This window comes from Odontesthes bonariensis, chromosome 3 (genome assembly GCF_027942865.1).
Source record: "Odontesthes bonariensis isolate fOdoBon6 chromosome 3, fOdoBon6.hap1, whole genome shotgun sequence".
NCBI lineage: Eukaryota > Metazoa > Chordata > Actinopteri > Atheriniformes > Atherinopsidae > Odontesthes > Odontesthes bonariensis.
The window spans coordinates 28,128,680-28,143,668 of NC_134508.1; the positions used below are offsets into that span (position 1 = coordinate 28,128,680).

At 39.2% G+C, this 14,989-nt stretch overlaps 2 protein-coding genes across 2 annotated transcripts in view; one reads left to right on the top strand and one right to left on the bottom strand.

The window, feature by feature from the left end:
- The window catches only part of poc1a (POC1 centriolar protein A), a 45,391-nt gene extending 33,689 nt beyond the window's left edge, over window positions 1-11,702 (bottom strand). Inside the window, exons 1-8 of the mRNA XM_075461400.1 lie at window positions 11,353-11,702; window positions 9,961-10,132; window positions 9,656-9,835; window positions 9,338-9,445; window positions 8,807-8,922; window positions 6,552-6,685; window positions 1,624-1,692; window positions 1,272-1,421 (exon numbers count right to left, since the gene is read on the bottom strand). Coding sequence (XP_075317515.1) covers window positions 1,272-1,421; window positions 1,624-1,692; window positions 6,552-6,685; window positions 8,807-8,922; window positions 9,338-9,445; window positions 9,656-9,835; window positions 9,961-10,132; window positions 11,353-11,365 — 942 coding nt within the window. The 5' untranslated portion in view covers window positions 11,366-11,702. The remainder of the gene's footprint in view (window positions 1-1,271; window positions 1,422-1,623; window positions 1,693-6,551; window positions 6,686-8,806; window positions 8,923-9,337; window positions 9,446-9,655; window positions 9,836-9,960; window positions 10,133-11,352) is intronic.
- Window positions 11,703-12,776: 1,074 nt separating this feature from the next.
- On the top strand, window positions 12,777-13,626 carry b9d2 (B9 domain containing 2). Its single transcript, XM_075462203.1, has one exon. The coding sequence runs from the start codon at window positions 12,923-12,925 to the stop codon at window positions 13,448-13,450; it is 528 nt and encodes a 175-aa protein (XP_075318318.1). The 5' UTR covers window positions 12,777-12,922; the 3' UTR covers window positions 13,451-13,626.
- The last annotated feature ends 1,363 nt before the right edge of the window (window positions 13,627-14,989 follow it).

Consider the following 14,989-nt stretch of genomic DNA (forward strand, 5'->3'; position numbering starts at 1 on the left):
TTCGGTAATAAGTACGGAATATGTCGTCACATCCTTTTAAAGAGAGAAACAATTAGGTGTGTCTGTTTGCAAACATGGAGGTTCTGGATGAAGCGCTCTCGTCCAATATCGGACTTTGGCTTGCTTCGACCTGGTCGGCGCCATGTCTGTTTACAGATGGGGTTTACGGAAGTGAAATGAAGACGTGCATAGCATCCAGGATGTGACGGTTGTGCGTAACCAACAACTCCTCCCATGTTAGATGAATATTACAGGGATTTCTTGTCCCGTCCGAATTGGTCATTTCTTCTCCCTGGCGTCGTCTGGTTAACCAACATTACCATACGTCCCCCCATTGAACTAGTCCCGTCCGAATAGGGCTTTATTGTGTTTTTATTGCTTTATTGCACTGGGTTTGTTGAAATGTTACTGTAGCGCTTTTTTCTTTGTTTCTCCATCATGACAACATTTTCACACACCAATCGTAAATCTGTAAAAACATAACTTACGCGTATGCTTGAAATTTTTTTTTAGTTTAGCTGTTAATAGACATCGAGTCACTGACGCTCACATTTACCACGACTTCTAATTTAGTAATTCCTCCCGGTGATTCTCAAGTATTTTCTTACCTTATCCCCCGCCCTTTGACATGGGGTCTGTATGGACCAGCTTTACATTGGGTAAAAAAGAAATGTTTCATTTTCATAAACCTCACCTGTTTACACTGTATTAGTTTAAAGAATTATGCTGAATTAAAGGCAGGACTGCTGAGTGGGGGGTGAGTGCCATGGCCAGCACTCCATGGACCTGCATTGTGTCCTTGGGTTCTCAATCCAATCTGTCTTTTTCATATCACTTATGACTACAGATACCCAAGATGGCGATGACCTAATGACAAATACTTGGCATCTCAAAGGCAGTTCATAAACCAATGGGTGATGGAACGGTGGCTCTGCCCATTCTGCATATATATCATATGGTGGTTCTCATATCTAGAAAACCACTGAATTACACTTGTATGTTTTAACCACTGCACCACTGTGGGATACACAACATTTTAGATTTACAGAAATTAAAATAGAATTACTGGCAGATGGCCCAACATGATAGCCATGTGGTTAAAAATCACCTCAATATTTTAAGCCCCGGTTTGATTCTTGACAGGATGGACCTTTATCTGGAAGTTGCTCCTTTGCTCTCTTTCCTACATGTCTTGTATATTTCTATGGGGCAAGCTGAATAATGGCAAGAACTAGTGACAAGTGTGTTTGACCCTTGCTGTCTGGACTTACCTGGCTACGAAGGACAGATGGATGAGAGTTACGTTGAAGGTGAGTTGCGGAGCTGGTTGGTGGTGCCTGCAAGCTGGATGCCCTTTTATTTTGCAGTCTGACACCATTACTGGATTCAATGCAGTCAAAGTTGCTCTTCCACACCATTACCTGCAAAGAGACTATCAATTAAATCTGAAACGATACAGGTTAAAAAAATAAATAAATAAATAAATAAATAAAAAAAAAAGATACATCAACAGTACTACCCGGGGGGAAAAAAAGGTGGAACTTTGCAAAATAAGAAGCCAGACCATTCAACAGGCTACATTTAATTTCATGTTTATGTTTAGAGAAAAGAGTCATCCATCACCTGTTCGTCAGAGCCTCCAGAGGAAAAGTACTCCCCTGTCCTAGAGAAGGCCACACAGGTGGCTGGACCCTGGAGTGAAGGAAAATGAAACAGAGAGAAGGAGAATGGAGCAATAATGCAATAAACTCATGTCCTATTTTTTTTCTAACTTCTGGAACAAAAACAACAAAGAAAATGACAACAAAAACAATCATCCTTAAACTATTAGCTATGGAAGCTTTGCTAAAGTCGCAGGGGTGGGGATGAAGAAATACATTATCCAAGTTTCCATTCACCAGTAAATCAATTCTGAAGTGACCTGAATGAGACATTTCAATTGACTGATTTAAAGGAAATTAACCAGGCTGCGTAGTGTCACTAGAGGGTGGCTGTATAGGCCGAAAAAATACTTGTTCCAACTGAAAAAAAACAACTGCAGTGGACATCCACAAGAGCAAAATGGAGAGAGAACTCTTCCTCGGAAAGTACTTTAATGCCTGGGAATATATAGGGAATTATATAATATCTAGGAAGATGCCCATGAGTTACGTGAGTTTGTTTGCTGATTCAGATTGCAAAAAAACTCTTGAGTCACATCATTAATTCTTGCCAGATAAGATACAATTCCATTTCCTCTAATGTGCATCAAGTCTTCTTTATAACTGGCTAAACCCAACTCAACTTTTTAGTGCATTAGCATTAGGGTTAGTGTTTCCATTTACCTTTTCTTATTCATATATTCTAAATGTGAACCAAAACTCCAAATATACTGCAAGTAAAAATGAAAAAATAAATAAATGAATCACTCAAATGATAGACTTGTCAGTTGAAAAATCAGTTAATCTGCTAATATGGTAACTGCTTGATTGTGAAAGTTTTAAATTTTTTTGCTTTTTATTACAAACATTAGCTAGGCTAAGCTAATGAATTGCAAAAACTTGCTGCTTGTGTTTATTTTATGATAAATTAATGTATTCAGCTGTTATGTCAGAGAAAACCAGGAATTTCAAAATGTAACCTTTAGAAAAATTTTCAGTCAATTCAGCTGTACAGACTGAATGTCCTTGAGATTATTTCTCATCAGTTTAATCATTAACATAAATAATAATAAAAAGGAATCCCTGAACAAATGGTGTTGTTGGTGCTGCTTTCAGCCCATTCATTAATTTCCCAGCCTAACATACAAGAACTTAAAATAGCATAAATAATTATATATCTGCTTTGCCAAGAAATGTCGTTAAGATGTACATGATAATGTAAAACAAGGGGGAATACACAGCATGATTTACACATCACAGATTACTAGAACGGATTATACAAACACAGTAGCTGGTTCAATTTGTGTGTTTGTGGAAGATAGGTGGGTGTGTGGAGCTGCAGAAGAGCAATCGATAACCAAAAGAAGAAACTCAGGTGGGGTGAGATCACACAGGGGCAGAGCCAAAAATTCAGAAGAAAAAAAAAAGAAAAACGGGGCATGTCAGGACTTTGGCATACTGAACGCTGTGTTTGAGTGAACGTGCATGAACCTGGGAAGCAATCCTAAAACCCAGAAATCCTGCTCTCTCTTGTTTTTCCACTTCACAACCCTCTCACTGTGTTCAAAGAGAAGAAGAAGGGAAGAACAAACAAAAGACTGGAAAAGAAATGAACAGAGTTGCTGCTGAGAGGGGAAAAAGAGGGAGCTGTGTCCTGTGGCTGGCACGCAGACAGGCTGGTTTGGGTGAGGAATGGTTTCCCAGAAGCACCTGAGAGAAGCAGACAGTGTCACTATGGCAACGCGGCGGCCTGACAGACAGCATGTTCTGTCTCTGCTCTGACTAATGCCTGCTGCCAGGCTGGCACTTGCCACACACACACACACACACACACACTTTGACACAGCAATGAACCTAACTGGCACATTTTGTCTTCGAATAAATGAACAGGGACTGCAAAAAAAAAAAACAGACAGACAACATATGTGTTACGTGAAAAAGAACAAACTAAAATGATTACATACATTCACTGTGTACATGGTTATGGTGTTATTTCTCTAAAATCTCCCATCATTTGCAGTTATAAAATGTAATTTGTTTATCCCTAATCCACATTAAATATTGCATCTTAATCCATGTGCTCTTTCATGAAACAGTCTTAGAAAGCACGTGCAGCAATTAAAAGGGGACATAACATAAAAAAAATAAAGAAATTAATAAATAAAAAATAGAAAAACACTTTGTTTGGGGCCCCAGGTCAGATAATATGTAATTCAATTAGCCATTCAGATGTTCAGGGGATTTTTACATCACACTCCGAGCTAAGAGGTGCAACATTCAGCCTCCTCATCTTCTCATCAAATCATGCTGCTTTCAAAACTCTTTGGCTTTGCTATAAATAGCTAATTCTCATAAGCACTTATATAGTACACTTAACTTAAAGGCGAAGTTTGATTTCTTTAAACCTGGACCTTATTTATGGCATAAAATATGTTCATCTACTCAAATAAGCAGTGCAGCAGCGGCACGCGTCGATGAAGTCATCCCAGTAGACGCGTGTGTAAAAAAGCTTCCTATAAGCCCCCCGATAGCCCCAGATAACAACAACATGGCAGCTATGAGCTAACAGTGCAATAGTACGTGTTCATTCATTCATTGGTCTTAAAGTATTGGTGAAATAAAGACAGATAATGCCTTATTTAGAGGCTGTATTGTCTATGCCCTGTTCTCTCCCGTTATATGGATATACGCCGATCTCAAGTGATCTAAATATCTTCCGAAGCGCGCCAACCTTCACCAAACTGTTATCGGTGAGTAGATGAACATATGTTATGTCAGAAATAAAGTCCAGGTTTAAAAAAGAAAAAAAACTAACTTCTCCTTTAAGAAAGATTTTTGGTAAAAAAAACTTAAGAAAGAAAGAACTGATAATTCCTCTACCAGTACTTTGTACAATGTTTTTTTTTTTAAAATCAATAATAGCAACATAAAAATTTTACATTAACTTCGCACCTCGTATTACTTCTTGTTGCTGTTTTCCTTGATTTTTCCCAGTTGGAAGTTGATCATTCTGAGCCCCCATTTGTTATCGAACACAATAATCATGAGCACAACACTGGAACCTACTATTACAAAAAGATATTTGGAAACTAAAATGTCGCTCACATTAGCAACAGTTCCTCTAAAAACTGAAACTAAACATAGATTAAAAAAACAACGGTGATGCCCAGGGCTTAATAAGAGTACATGCAGCAGAGGACTTACAGCATCATTCCTAAGTGCAGTTTGGTGTTTTTCTTTTAACGCAATGACATAAATACCTGATAAGCATAATGTTAGGTAATTCACAGCACTGTCAATAACCACTTCTTGACCATCTGCAATATGCTCCTCTGCCCAGAATGGGCCTACTGTGCATTACTAATTAGCTATTGTTTAGGTTCATGTGGACTCAGTGCATCCAGCTATCCTTGTGCTAACAGCACTTTGAGAAGCTATGGTCTGGAGGTCTATAGTGTGTCTACAACCACCACAGGGCATAGGGTGTCGCTTAATGCCGACTGATTTTTTATGACCCTGTCCATCATTCTGACGGACAAAGATAAAGCTGTAAAATAAATTCACATGCAGCAGAGTGACAGCTTTTTAGTCTCGGTGTCTTAAATCGTTTTCACCTCTCATTATCACCCATTACTTACTTACGTGTCAGTGAAGAGTGGACTGAAACTATCGAGAATGTATTGTATCTCATCTGGTCCATGGGGTTTCAAAAGGCTGTTTGGACTTACTGCTTGAGTTGTTGGAAAGAAATTTTTCAGAAAACATTGGGAAAGTCAGATGTCTGACAGTGGCGCAAAAACTAACCTGAATCACCACAATTCACCCCAGCCAGGTAATATCCTCCCGAGGCTAGGTAAACAACATGCTTGTCCAATCCAAGAGCACAAGACTTATCTGTTTTCATATGAAGTGCAGGCACGTGGGACCTCACGTATACACAGTACAACACACGCTAGCAGACACATAAACACATTAACCTACACACCCACACTGAACAGATGTGGGTCTCTCCCATCTCTAGATATGCGACAGGAGTGACAATTAGCACTCTGAGTGGTCCAAGCACCAACAGATTGGTGGTGATACCACAGAGCCAAAAAGAAAAACAACAGAAACTGAGACAAAGTATAAGAGATGAAAAATCTGGAGGCAGGAAGAGAGAAAGAAAAATGCTTTTTTCAGCTGGACAAAGAGATTAATCTTGGCCAACAGCTAGAGAGAAACACAGGTGACACATACATAAACGACAAAATGAGAGACAGGCAACGTGTGCAGGGGGATAGATAAACAGATGGACCACATGTGGTACTGGCAAGCCACCGATTTCCACAACTAGCCAGCAAGCCAGTCCATCAGCTGTTCAAACAAACAGACACAGGCAGTGCGCCGTCAGGCCAGCCAGTCCAGCCAGCCAGTCCAGCCAGCCAAAATGTGAAATGTAGGACATAGAGGGGAGTAAGGATCAAGAACAGAAGTGAAAGAGGAAAATGAGGATGATTGTGGAGGAGGCTCGGAGGAGGGTTTGCTGAGTTCTGAGAAAAAATGACAAGACAAAACCAGAAAGAAGTAAGAGAAGAAAGAGAGAGGATCCAGAACGGGAACGGAGGCAGAAACACAGTTCTGTTTCCTTCCAGCATCCCTGAGATGACTCATTGTGAGTGGGCTGAGTACTCGCCAGGCAAGTACTAAAATACACCACATACATAAAAGGCATCATAGGCAGATACTTACACACACTTTAGACAATCAAACATGCACAACGGAGATGTCAAACACTAACACGTAACTGTCCACTCCAAACTCTCTCTGCGCTCTCTCACACTCACAGAAAAAGGAGGACAGAGGTGACCTGGTCATGACCAGGCAAATGATATCATAACAATACTTATGTGTGGGTGTGTGTGTTTCTACCTGGTGTCCATGCAGTGTATACAGTAGCTTGCCCTCCACAAGGTCCAGTATTTTCATTGTGGAGTCGCTGGATGCAGTGATTAGGAAATTACCAGCAGGATGGAAAGACAAACTGTTCACCACCCCACTGTGGACTGGAACACACAATCACAGAGTTTATGGCAGGACTTGAACAGATATTTTGATGCTGTAATTCAAACTAAAATCCTTCTTTAATTTAGAACCAAGAGTCATAAAAAAATCTGTTTATCAAGGAAGGCTGCTGACAGGACGCTTCCTATCACACAGTTTCTGCACTAACAGTCACTGTTCCACATGCAGTATCACATGTTCGCCTCTGTGAAAAAGAGCGAAACTTTATTATGACAAAAGATACTGAAAATCACAATCAACCACTTATTTCTCAATGTTAAGTGTGTGGTCCACAAAACATATTGAAACTCTCAATGTGCTCCAGACATGTTGTAAAGCACATAAAAATGGAATTTTTGCTTGACTCGAGTTTTTCATAGTTGTCATTCCAACGACACATTCTTAGTGTGCAGCGGACACTTAAAACGTGATGAGGCACTGAGTGGCCTTACTGAGAATCCCAAACAAAATGAATGCATTGAATCATAGAGATGTATATATAAAATAAAGTATTTTTCTATTCTATTTCTATTCTATTCTATTCTATGGTAAAAGTGAATAAAAGCTGTGCTTTGTTAAAGTATGTATCATGTATCATCTTTCCCAACCGTATAGCCTCCAGAAGCAAGTCAATAAATGGCCAGCCCTTGTCAGATTACATCTTTAGGGCTGAGCCTGAACACAGCGTGGACCTAAAGTGGTTGAGCAAAAGATGAAATCTAATGTCTTTTTCCCAACCAACATTTGGAAACTATTACATTTACTGTCATTTTATCTGAAACATTGCAGCAAAAAATAAAAAAATAAAAAAAATAAAAATCACACAGCTAAGATCCTGGAACCATAAAATGATTGGTAATTTGGTTTAAAAACATAACTGATCAACCCGTTTATGAGATTAGTTTATGATGAATTCTGCTTCAGTCAACTAAAACAGTGTCAGAATATCACATTAAAAAATTTTGGCCTGCATGGCTGGTCAGCCTATTGATTTTAGGGCATTTTTTCCCCTCTTTTTATTGGAAGAAGGAACGGGTGTAACCACTGCAGTACATCTCGCTGCTCCGGCCATTGATTATCGAAAAGGGCTTAACGACTTGATCATTTTAACACAGGCTATTACATCGAGTAAGGTCGCCTTTAGCAAGTGATCAGAACGTCCCCTGTCTTCAAATTACTCTGCCATATGGTGAACGCTATCTATACAAAATGAGGACAGAGCACATTTAGCGAGCCATGGGTCCCTCTGCTGGCTTACTGGTGCAAAGGCATACTAATACCTCTCACTAAAAGGAGGCGCTGAATAGCTGCAATGAGCAGAGAGAAAGCAGGGAGGTTGTATTGTCTAGCATAGGACAGGTTCATGCAAGGATTAAGAACATGCTTAACACCTTGTGCTTAACAAACCCAAAGGAATTAACCACAATATTTCTATGCAGCAACTTTAACCATACATGATGTACATTTACCTGCCAGTGCTCATAATTATGAACAATTCCCATGGGTAACCATTTACCACACAACATTTTTAACCACAATTTGTCACTTAAAGGAAGCTACACTGGAAAAAACGCAGATGTAAAATGAAGCTGAGTGAAAGAGAAAAGGAGGAGGAGCGTTTATCCTCATGCTGAATCTACTCAGGCAGATGTGATTATCCATTATTAGATCTCACAACCGAAATCCGTTTAGGAGAGATGATTAGAACAATCAGTCTGAGTGGCACGCTGACAAAATGACATCAACATTTGGTTTATGGAATATGCAAGAAACCGTTGGTCTTGATTAGCACTCTGATCATGAGATTTAAATCTTTATTTCATTGAAGCATTATTTCCATTTGTTTTACATTTAATCTGCATTTAAAGGAGAGTTGTTACTTAAGAATTAATGTATACTTAAATATGAACTGATACAACAACAAGACACAAGGAGTTGATAAACTGTCTGTCTAAACTGAGAGTCTAAAAGAATTGTGTTATTCTATAAATGTCTTCATGAGTGATGTCTCTGTGCTTAACTTATGGAAATATTAGTTTGGTTTTAAAGCTAAAAAAAATCCTGCTGCGCCTGAAGATAAATTGTGGGTTTGCTCCTTCAGAAGGTTTATAAAGTGTCTTTACCTTGGTAGTGCTGAAGCATCTTATGGGATCTGATGTCCCACACCTTTACAGAGTTGTCAGTACTAGCTGCAGCAATGCAGGTTCCACTGGGATGAAAGTCCACGTGGTTTGCATAACTTGAAAGGAATAAAAAACAAACACACAATAAGCCCATTCTACCTCATAAACTCAAGAGTCAAGGTGAACGTCATCTCCATTTTCCCTTTGACACTTGTTGTAAACAACAGCAAAATACTCAAGAGTCGTGCAGCTCGGTTGGCTGAACATGCTGCATAAAGTTCAATAAAATCACACATTTTGGTTTACAGGCTTTAACAGTAATGATAACTAAATAAATCAATTAGAAGCTGAAACATTATCAGAGGCTCTCAAATTAAATCTTCGGGGGAAACATATGATGACAGACTTACGGGAATTCATCACCAAAAGTTTTAACAGAGCAACACATGTTAAACAGGTCAAAGCTGTCTCATTTTGTTTAGGGGTTGACTGAAATGTTTCCAAATCATCATTCTGGACTTAAGTGCTCACCCAGCATGTTCAAGGAAAGAATGAATGCACTCTCTACTGTTCTTGTCCCACAGCTTTATGGTCTTATCATCACTGGATGAGACAATCAAACGATCATCTGGAGAAAACCTGCAACAAATGCAGTGGAAATCTTAAATCAAGAGCTGGCTGGATGCTAAATAGATGACAAAGATGAGAAAAATGTTTTATAAAAATGGTTACACACACACACACATCACAAACACCAGGATATCTGCATAGCAAATTACATTCAACTTTAAAAAAATTATATGTATTAACATTTTTGGTAATAAATGCATGCATATGAGTGTCTCATACTTAGCACAGCGGACCCAGTTAATGTGCTGATTGAGAGAAAAGAGGAACTTCTGCCTGTGGACAGTCCACACTTTGATGGTCTTGTCATCAGAGGCTGTGACCAGAGTTTGTCCATCACCAGAAAAGTTAACACTGCGCACAGTGGCAGTGTGAGCCCTGAATACCGTTGATTCTGCCTTCCTGTATTCACACAAGACATCAGTAAATGTAAAAGGTAGGCAGTTGGTCTTGTTTTTGTCATTTTCCTTTATGGTCATTTTTGGGCAAAGTACACTCGATAAAAATGATGCTACTTGAAAACCTACATGCTGGGGACCCAAAGACGTACAGTCTTGTCTCTGGACGCCGATGCCACCAGGTGGCCAGATGGAGAAAACTGAACAGAAGTGACAGCTTCTTTGTGCCCATCAAAGCGATAAGCTCGCATCTGAGGCTTCATGTTCCAGATCATCACACATGAGTCCATAGAGCCTGTCGCTGGGAGGGGAGGAAGTAAACACACGAGTGGATTCATAACAAAAAAGAAAACAGGTCGAGCCTCAGACACACAAATACAACTCCAAGTCCAGAAATGTTGGGGTGCTGTATAAATTCTAAGTAAAAATAGAATACAATGATTCCCTGATCTCATAAACCACTATTTTATCAACAATATATGAAATAGAAAACATATCAAATTGTGGAAGTGAGAGACTACATGAAAACTATTAACTTGTCTTAAATTTAATGACACCAACACATTTCAAAAAGGTTGGTACAGGTAAACGAAAGGCTGCAAAATTGGTGCTAAAAAAACAGCTGGACGAATGAGGTGGCAACTCAGAAGGTTCACTGGCAACAGGTCAGTAACATGATCGGGTATAAGTAGAACTATAATTTCAGCAATTCTGCCAAAAACTGCATCTACAAATTTTTGCAGCAATTTCAGAATAATGGCAAAACTGCAAAGACTTTTCCATCATCTACAGTACACAATGTGGAGACATCTCTGTGTGAAAGGAACAAAATAAATATAAAATAAATATCTGATGCCTGTGATCTGTGGCCCTCAGATGCTAATCCGATAAAAACAGACAGCATTCAGCCATGAAAATCTCAGCATGGGCTCAGGAACACTTCCAGAAACCACTGTCTATGAATACAGTTAATATGCCGTGTGTTAAGTTAATTGGTGGTTCTAAATTAAGCCAAGTAAGTGTGAGTGTGCACGCCGGTTTGCATTGTTTGTCTCTTTGTTAAAAACCTGTCCAGGGTGTTCCCCAGATTCTTGCCTCATGGCAGCTGTGATAGGATAAAACAGGTGTAGAAAATGTAGAAAATGAATGAATGACTGTCGAGCTTTCCTGTCTGTTGTGGAATCCTGTAACAGGCAAGAATCAGACATCGTTCCTCTCCCAAAGGTGCAGATGTCAGCTCCCAGATGTTTACAAATCCTCCTCAAAAAAAGAAGGGACGCTACTAAGTGGTGAACATGGTCTGTTCCAACCTTTGTGAGACATGTTGCTGCCATTACATTCAAGGTTAACTAACACTTTTCCTGAAATAGCATCAGATTTGTTTTCTATGCTCCACTGGAAATAAAACATTGGTTTGAGAGATTTCCAAATCACTGCATTCTCTTCTTATTCACATTTCACACAGCATCCCAACGTTCAAGGAATTGGCGTTGTAGAAAGAAAACAAGAGGAAGCAATTACCAATCTGTTTCATGTTGCAGCTGAAGTCTACACTTGTCACAGTGTCCCTGTGACCCTTGAAATGCCTCTCGAGGGTCGGATCAGCCTACGTCAACAGAGAAACACAGTTACACGTGCAGTTAAGTCAAGCCAAAATTAGGGTTCAACTCTGCCATTTATTTGGGCCACTGCCATCTTTGTCCCAGTATAAATACAAGGAAGTGAAATCATTCAAGTCTAACTTTCTCAATGTGACATCAATAATTCAATAGACATCAACTCAATAACCTGACATTTCTATGACTGAATAAAGTAAGGCAAACTTTCTTATTCCCAAGGTGAAAATTTTTTGTGTAGTTAGCAGTCAACAAATTGTTACTTGAGAAAATCTGTAAAAAAAAAGGAAAAGGCAATACCTAAAATTAAAATGATTAAATGAAAAAAAACAATAGGATAATTCAAAGGAAGAATCCTTAAGAGAAGCACGATGCTTTTGAAGAAAGTACTCGAAACTTACATCAATAGAATTTTATCTCCGAACAAAAGTTTTGTGACATTCAGCCAAATAGTTTTTCATACATTTTGTGGCAGCTATACAAACATACCTCCACTAAGCCAAAAATAAGCAGGAATCATGAATTTGAGGCATTTATCACAAATATTTAACAATTAAATTCTGTTGATAGTTATTTCTGCACTTTTTGTATTAAAATAAAATAAAAAACAATATGCTATGATAAGGAATTGACTAAGTGGTGCTGTTTCATAGTATTCTTGTTAAAAGAAAAACAAAAAAAAGAGAGTAAAAAAAACGCAACTAAACAAATCATGTCGAGGCTCGATAATGCCCGATTATAATAAAAGGATGACTTATCTTCCAGGTAGCCCACACATTTTATTCTAAAATAAAGATGAAAAATTCCGAAAACACTTGCCCTATGTTTAGCCTGTAAGGCAAAAACTATTCATTTATATTAAAGCAGCGATTATTTAGGTATAATGTAAGCAGTTAACTAACACTACTTTTAAACAAATGAGTTTTGAGTGTCTAATCCTGCTTTAGAATGTGAATCAGACCTCAACGTCCTGAGGCCAAATGCCAAATGTCACTTTATCCAATGCCACTTTATATAGTACCCAATGCCACTTTATACAACACCCAATGCCACTTTATACAATGTCACTTTCTCCAAATCACTTGTTTGTATGTTTGTATATATTGTTTTTTATAAAGGCTGCTAAATTGCACACTGCACAGATTGTATTCAGTTACGTTATTTTACGTTAGCTTTATTTTATTTTATTTTATTTTATTACTTTCCCTTTTGTAACATAACTGTTGCACAGCAATTTCCCTCGGGATAAATAAAGCTTCTTGAATCTTGAATCTTGAAAACAGGAAGTACTGCCTGACAGACCATACACAGGGCGTACTACCATAGGGTTCAGCAACAGGGCAGGCTGGGTTACCAAGGAGACGTGAGCTGAGCTAGTGCTAGCCACTGCTAACCGTTAGAATATCCGCTGAACTAAGAGGCAGAAAACTGGACTTTAAGTGACGTATGTTGTGGTTAAAGAGGACAGTTGTGACATGGCGGAGCTGCATATTATAGGACAGATCGTCGGGGCCAGTGGTTTTCCGCAAAGCAGTCTATTTTGCAAATGGGGAGTTCACACCGGAGGAGCATGGCGTCTTCTATCGGGGTTGAAGGAGGGTCAGACCCAGGTAGACATCCCCCAAACCGGAGACATGGCGTACTGGAGTCACCCAATTGATTTACACTACGCGACCAAAGGACTCCAAGGGTGGCCGAAGTTTCACCTCCAAGTTTGGCACCAGGACTCTTACGGACGCTGCCAGCTGTACGGTTATGGGTACTGCCACGTCCCTTCCGCCCCCGGACATCACCGGATAAGCTGTGTGACATGGAGGCCTCTCGGCTCCTGGCAAGAGCAACTTGCGCAAATTTTTGTCGGTGGAGGTCCCCAACTCCGCAGCCCAGACCTGATATACAGTGGGGCGGACAGATACAGACTACAGACGGAAGCCATGGGGACTGTGGAGCTGGAGTTGGGAGTTATTATGAGGCACTTTGACAAATATGGCGTCGAGAGCTGAGCCGTTGAAAGGAAAAAAAAACTTTGGAAAATGATTAAGCATTTAATGTTGGACAGTTGTGGACCGGATATTGAGCTTATAACTCACATTTAGTAATTTTTTGTACATTTTTCTAATTCTGTTTGCGTTTTTACATTCTAAATGCACCTATGTGTAAATAAACTATTGTAAACGAAGTTGGTCCCTGGTTGATATATCATCCACAAACACGCCTCCTGATGCCGTCTACTTTAGTGCTGCTGCAAACTCATATTTACTAACCTTTTTAAAATATCTTAGAATTCTTTTGAATATTTAATACAGTACATATTTTATGAGTAACTGAGAAACCTAAGCTGAATAACATTATAAAGCTGGAGATGCGCCTAGAAACACTGATGCAACTCAAGAGGCTAAAAATCCAAGGATACAATTTTCAGAATTTTTATTTGCTGAGATTGTAATAAGCAATTGTTGAGTTGGAGTGCAGATTTGATACTGTTCCAAATAAAGCCGAAGACATTGTCTTCGGAACGTTATCCAGCACGTCACTAGAAGAATGACACCTCTATAATAATGGCAACACAAATCGAGCTTTATGTACTATTGCAACAGGCTGTACAAGTGCACTTAAAAAAAAGCTCTTCAGCTTTTACAACCTGAAATAAGATGCCCAAAATTACTTGAGTTGCCCCTGCATTTAACACATAACTTCCAGCTGACTGCTCAGATTAGCATCTCCAAATGACAATACATTATATGATTATACAAGCTATTCATTGCAGCAATATATCATATATATTGTAATAAACAAAGGGCTGAGGTTATATTGTATACAAAGTATAAAGAGATTTTTGCTCAAATCAAAGTGGGTTCTGCAGTACACATTTCTTACACATTTGTTAAAGACTTTTGAAGATTACGGTCTGACTTTTATGACTTTTTGTTAACATTAGTGCCCGTCTTGCGCATCTTTTCGTTTTCATAGCATCACCTGCTGACATCTCACAATGACATTAAGTGTAACAGTAGCCCTTTCCTTGTTAAATAGGGGTAGGGTGAATTGTACTTGGGTGTGGACTTGGAATGCTCCAATTTCACATAAAAACAATCCACAACAGTCATGAAACAAATTAAAAATAAGCTTATTTTTTTTCAAAACGGCGTGACACTAGAAATAAGAAGCGCACTTCATTTAAGTTGCTCGGGTAACGAGTACCATGATGCTAAACTCACCAGCGAAGAAGTCATTTTCCCTAATATCTGTGGCAGTCACCCGGTGAGAGCAACTCAGTGCTGATGTGACGGTTATGCCCGAACTATAACCGCACTCAGCTCCGTTATTAGGACGTGTGGGATGCACACTATCCCCTATGCCCGGTTAGCTCACCGGTTTGCTAACGTTAGCTTAAAGCTAACTGCCAGTTGCTGACAACAACAAAGTTCAGTTTACGCGCCGCTATTGGGCGCTGAACAGTTGGCCAGAATTCTTAAAGGGGAAATTCTAACCCCAGTAACGTTTTGGTCGACAGAAACGTTGATAAATATGTAAGTATAATA

What these genes read in the sequence shown, in the direction of transcription:
- b9d2 (XM_075462203.1), top strand. Translation starts at nt 12,923, where the DNA reads ATGGCGGAGCTGCATATTATAGGACAGATCGTCGGGGCCAGTGGTTTT.